This window comes from Hippocampus comes, unplaced genomic scaffold (genome assembly GCF_001891065.2).
Source record: "Hippocampus comes isolate QL1 unplaced genomic scaffold, H_comes_QL1_v1.1 scaffold118, whole genome shotgun sequence".
In the NCBI taxonomy this organism is placed as follows: domain Eukaryota; kingdom Metazoa; phylum Chordata; class Actinopteri; order Syngnathiformes; family Syngnathidae; genus Hippocampus; species Hippocampus comes.
Genome location: NW_017805461.1, coordinates 1,762,208 through 1,768,207, shown reverse-complemented (window position 1 = coordinate 1,768,207; position 6,000 = coordinate 1,762,208). Strand labels below are relative to the sequence as shown.

The 6,000-nt window shown below is 40.2% G+C and overlaps 2 protein-coding genes across 4 annotated transcripts in view; both read left to right on the top strand.

Annotated features, from left to right (window-relative positions):
• Positions 1-1,896, top strand: part of dele1 (DAP3 binding cell death enhancer 1) — a 10,320-nt gene extending 8,424 nt beyond the window's left edge. The window contains exons 11-12 of the mRNA XM_019874831.1: positions 949-1,102; positions 1,166-1,896. Coding sequence (XP_019730390.1) covers positions 949-1,102; positions 1,166-1,410 — 399 coding nt within the window. The 3' untranslated portion in view covers positions 1,411-1,896. The remainder of the gene's footprint in view (positions 1-948; positions 1,103-1,165) is intronic.
• Positions 1,897-4,593: 2,697 nt separating this feature from the next.
• Positions 4,594-6,000, top strand: part of LOC109518771 (amyloid beta A4 precursor protein-binding family B member 2-like) — a 44,968-nt gene continuing 43,561 nt past the window's right edge. For 2 of the 3 annotated variants that reach the window (XM_019874826.1, XM_019874825.1), the window contains exon 1: positions 4,594-4,881. The gene's annotated coding sequence lies outside the window, so the exon portion shown is untranslated. The remainder of the gene's footprint in view (positions 4,882-6,000) is intronic. The other variant, XM_019874827.1, reaches the window with a different exon arrangement.

The following is a 6,000-nucleotide window of genomic DNA, read 5'->3' as shown; positions in this document are numbered from 1 at the left end:
TTTTATTTGGTATGCATTTGTAGCAACAGCATGATAACATTTATTTGTTTTTATTTGCGTTTTATATTCATATTGATAATTCACGTTTTGTCTTGGATAATAAAGCACGGTTATGCATAATAAATTGTATGCATAATAAATATTCACTATCACTGTATGAGGTAAGAATCAACAGCTTTTTATCACATTTACACAACACTTTATGAATACAAGTCATGAACAAATCTTAAATATGGCAGGGGATGTGTTTACTTTTTTTGTTTTGATTTTTAGCAGCAAATTTGGAGTTACATATTGGTGCTCACCAGGAATGCATAGGCAAAATTGCACAAATTTTCACTTGAAAGAATAGTGGCGATCTTGGGATTTTTTTCTGTTCAATTTTCAAACTGTGTAAATTTAATACACTTCATCTTCAGCATGTTTAGTGCCACTTTTGTAAGTAACCACGCCCCCGTCCAGGCCACGCCCCCGTCCAGGCCACGCCCCTTCCGCTTTTTTCATCACTCGCCATTGCCATGTATGCCGTAGCGCAATGATGTCAGTTAGGAAAATAATTCTATGTTGACTGCATCAAATTTCAGCAGCTCAGAAAAAGTCCTATCAATACCATAGTGCCCAAAATAGTGAAAAAAGAAAAAGTAAAGGACCCCCCCACAAAAAAAATCATGTTCCTAATTACTCGGATTATAGGTTGGATTTTAAATATACCCCAAACTATGTTACCAAAACACTACTATTAATCCAAACTATTCTTACAACTGCACCCTTTAAAATCAATACCATACAGATATGATTTAAAAAAATAAAGTTCACTTGGAAGCGTTTTGAAAGTTTATTATTTTATGTCATCATGCATTGATATAATTAACCACAGCTTTAAAATGTAAATTTCTCATAAAGTACTTCTGTATGAACCTGTGGGGTTTTTTTCTTGCTTGTCTTTAGGATAATACTGCTCTGTTCCTGTTGGGCCAGTGCTATGAGAGCGGCTTTGGGGTCCGGCAGAGCCTGAGGACGGCAATTGTATTGTACAGACAAGCTGCTCAAGCAGGGAACAAGCAGGCTCAACTTTTCCTGAGATCCCCCACTGAGACAGACGGTGAGTGAAAGCGCAGCTCGTGTGTCATCTGCCGAACTGACTGACTTTCTCCATCCCCTGCAGTGTTGCGCTCCATCCGTTCTTCGCCATGTTTCTCCGTGCCCGACCGGGACCTGCAGCTGCCACTGTCCTCTCTGGCTGATGGTGTGTGTGCAGACACCCGCCCTTTCGTCTCCCTTCCCTTCCTGCATCACTGCTGGAGCACCGGGAGCATGACTGTGGCTCCAGTGCTCTCCTCCAGCCCTCTTCACCTTCATCCCCAAAACTTGGAGGCAAAATCGTGCCAGTGGATGGTAGGCGTTGGATAACTGCCAAGCGTTACACAAACAGATGTGTTATCTGTTCGGATATATTGTGTTAGGGTTGCAAAATTTTGTGAATTTTCAAATTTTGGAAACTTTTACTGTATCCAGAAATTAAAGCAAAAGTAGGCACCAGATCCTGTACTTATGTTTGACACCTGTGTTTTCACCAGCGTGTTACATCTGGACATGCAGGGAGGGATGTGTAATTTAGTGTGAGTACTGCGTGTGAGTGTTCATACTTGTATGTTTTCTTTATCTCTATCTGTATCTCCCTCTCGCTTTGTGTGTGTGTGTGCGTGTGTGTGTGTGGTGGCGGCGGCCTGTTTGTCTCAAATTGTGTAGCGTTAACAGCCAATTTTAAACCATTGAAGTGGTATACTGTACAGTACATTACATACAGTGCTGTGAAAATTATTTGCCCCCTCTGAGAGATATTAAAATTGGTTTGATGATTTGAAACCTGTGTGTGATAGATAGGCAAAACAAACAGGAATCGGGCGGGTTTGGGGGGGCAAATAATTTTTCAAGGCAGTGTATTCTGGAATCCATCAAGACTTTTACTCTTTCTGTAAATAGGAAGCATTGTAGAAGTCCTACTGTGTGCTTACGCACAGTAAAAGGATATATGTATAAACAACACCCATGTAGCTCTCTGCGTATAATTAAAATTCAGCTAGATGTGTCTTCTGACTCTTCCACGACTGTATAAGTTAACCACAAGAAGTGCATGTATAATATAGTGAGAGTCCAAGTGTAGTTAGCTGTATTTTCAAATGTAAACTCAAAACTAATGTTTGATTGACTGTGACAGAGGACTTGACCCTCAGGCCTTGTTTGATTTTCCGTGTCTTTTTGGCAGTTACATAGTCTGTAATTTTTCACGTTTGATATGTTTTGCCTTTTTTTTTCGTAAAGTTTGTAACAAACATCAGTTCTTGTCTTTTATGTAAAATCTCAATTCATTTTTTGTTTCATTCTTTCAATTCTAGATTATTTGTACAATGGTCAGGTTATAAAACAACCTTTTAACTAATATCAATAACATGTTTTGTTCTTTTATTGAAAGTAGTACAGCCTGACTGCAGCCAACAGATGGAGCGGATCAAAATGTAAATCTTTTCCATGATCAGCAGAAGGCTGCCCCACTTCTTAAAATCTAAATTGTCATTGGCACCTTGGTGTGCGGTAAGCCAGCAAACACCTCTTTGGAGAATTAAAAGTATGACATGAAAATGTTCAAAAATGTTTGAATGATGTAATGTATTAAATGCTGCAGTCGATGTAAATAAGTTTATATAACGCAACATACAATTTTACAAAAATTGTAAAAGTATTATTCCTGAATATTTATTTTACTTTCAACCACTCGACATGTTCAGTGGCATCAGTGCTATACATACACATATAGTTCTTATTTTTTTCTTTGTATTTTTGCCCTCTATGGACAATAAAAGCGGTATTGTGCTATGACCAAAACATAAATATAAATCTATATGAATAAAACATGAATTGGAATATTTCATATCACACAATTTCTATGCTTTGTCTTTGATTTAAAGATGACAATACGCAAAAATCTACAAAAATTGTAGAAATTGTAACACATGGGTTACAAAATTGACTAAAAAGTGATGAGTCCGAAATGAAAGCCAGTCCCCCCAAATTTAATACAGATACACAAATTCATTACAATTTTAACACTGATAAAATGGTTAAAAAATGGAAGTGTGGTGGTCACAAATGCCAGATCAGCTCAAACCTGCAAAGAAATATGGGTAAGGTATATTGTTTCCTGTTGTTGTCATCATATAATTTAATATTTTTCAAGAGAAAGTTCCCATTCTGTTAGGAAAGATATACAACGTGTTTAATGGCATAAAGTCTTGAGCCAACGGTAGCCTTTTAGTATTCTTTTTCACTGTGCAGTCCAACGGCTATCGAATTTCATTTGACAGGGGGAAAAAGTTTTTACTTGTGAACTGAAAATCACTTGCAGATTTGTGCATTTTACTTTTGCTTTAGTAAATGGCATTAATCAGTACTTGTCTTTTTTCACAATTATTTTATCTGCAATTATACTTAGAGAGTGTGAATTAGTGATGTGTCGTTCGCGAACGAGCCGGCTCTTAGAGCCGGCTCTTTGAAGTGAACGACATGAGCCGGATCCTAAGAGGGAGCCGCGCTCATGGGAGCCGACTTTTTTTTTTCCTCCTGTTTTTTTCCCCCTTTCGGTTAAAGCCGCACGTGATTGGTCAAGATCCGTGGTAGAAGAGGGAGGAGAGGGTTACACACGCCCGCACACGCACGCACACGCACACACACACACACACACGCACGCACACGCAGACACAGACACGCGCGCGCGCTTCAGTGAAGAGAAGGGGGAGGAGTCAGAGAAACAGCAGCACACTGTGAGCAGCACACGAACAGGAGAGACAGGGAGACGAGACAGAGCTCGATAGCGCTACAGTACAGAGAAAAAACTACACGGTGGAAAGTGGAAAGGTGAGAAAATGGATAGGCAACACAATCAGTGATTGGAACTTTTTGTTGACCTTGTTTTGAGATGGGTCTTTGTTTTTGTACTTTGTAATTTATTTTTTGTAGCACTCCATGTTGTACGCCATGTTGAGTATGTTCAGAAGAATATAAAGCCATATAAATAATAAATATTTGATATACTGTATATTTTTTACATTCGTAATTCATTTTACACATAATTTTACATTATTTTTGGGAGTAAACTAATTTAAGCAACAAAAAAACTGAGGAGCCATTTGGGAGCCGAAAGAGCCGGCTCTTTTTAGTGAGCCGAGCCAAAAGAACCGGCTCTCTAAAAAGAGCCGGAATTCCCATCACTAGTGTGAATGTGGTTTTGACACCTTTATCCAGTACAGGATTCGACACAGTTGTCGGGTCACGCTCGTGCAAGTTTACCAGACGTTGTGGGCGGAAGTCTTGACTAGCCTCTGACCGGCAATTCGCAAGACGAACTATCAAACATTCAGACAAATGCTAAATGCCTGGATCCTGCTGATGCAGTATGTGACCCATTCACAAGACTTCCGGGTGTGACGTAGGACCTCAATGACGTGAGATTTCATTACCTGCCCACCCCTCACCCCCTCGCTACCCAAAAAGTCACCTGACTTGCCGGTTGCCTCGTCCCTCCACTTCCTCCTCCTCGTCCTCCTCCGCTCTTCCTCGGCTCTGATTGGCTGCACCTTTTGCGGGAGCTCCACAGCGCCGCTCGCTTCTCCGGGACGTGATGGCGCAGAGAGAAAGCGCAACCAGGCCACCCAGCCGAGCTGGACCGACGATCTGGAGCCGGAGAGGGCGGATGATGTGATCGGATGCGGGAGGCTGACTGCAGATAGGGGCGAAGTGGCTCTTAAAAAGACGCTCCTTTGCTGCGGTGACTGCTCACTCGTGTCATATCGTGGGAGTGGAAGACGACCAAGGCTGAGCTTAGAGGTAAGTAAATAAGATGTTGTTGGTCTCGGGATGTGCACGATGCAGGCGGGTGGTGGATGCACCGGATGTGGAAAGATTTACTGTCTGTTCACCTATCAACAACATTGCGCCCTCGCTGTCTTTAGAGTTGAAGATATGACGAGATTTAGCTTTAATGCTGCTTCCCCCCACTGACATTTGTGATGGGAGTTTGTTCGGAGAAAGGCGGCGTGAGTCGAAGGGATTGAAAACACTCCACCCATGACATCATTGACTTTCTCAAGTTGATTTTTTTCCCCCAATGGTCGGACACTCATCTGTTGCATTTACCACATTATGACTCGTAAGAACTGGGACTGCTGCTGCTTTGAGGAGTGGTTTGAATGTCCACCCACACTGGCCAACATAACTGTCAATATAGAGTGATGGTTAGTTTTAACTCTCTAAGGTGGGTGTCTTCCTAGAACAGGTAATCACCCATTTGACCTTTTGGATGAGCATCTTTCAGAATGAGAGGATTCTAACATTTTGGAAAAAAACAGACCATTTATTTGAGATGTTTTATGTATTCAAGATAAAAACAGATGACAATACATTATGTTATTGTAGTTGAAATGTCCAGCAGTTGCTCAACCCTCAATGGTGTATACTTTGCTTTCTCTTTATTAATTTTATTTGTCATATCATGAATTTTGCTCTGTTTGGCACAGACATTCATGCTTCTGAAATACAGGTTTCAAAAATATTGCTGAATAAATCCTTTATAATGAAATAAGGTACACGTAGTTATAATTAGTGTCTGAAACCATTGAATAATTTGAAAAGTACAAAAGAGCACTTAAGGGTACATTCGGCCTACTCATTGTCGGAGCAATTAGCTTGATGATGTCATGTCTACTGAGTCACAGAGTTCACTTTTTTATTTTCCTTTAGATGGCCAAAAGTTTTAAAATAGAATTGTGTGTGCATTGAGACACAACTTCAGGCTACAATTTCTCCTGTTTTAAATAGTCAAACTTAAATAAAATACAGTATGTCTCTGAAATGTTTTCACAATAACAATGAAGGCATAAAGTAATCCCAAAACAGCTGTCTTAAAATGATGATGTGAGTCAATGTGGTATCAGATATATTTCCGAT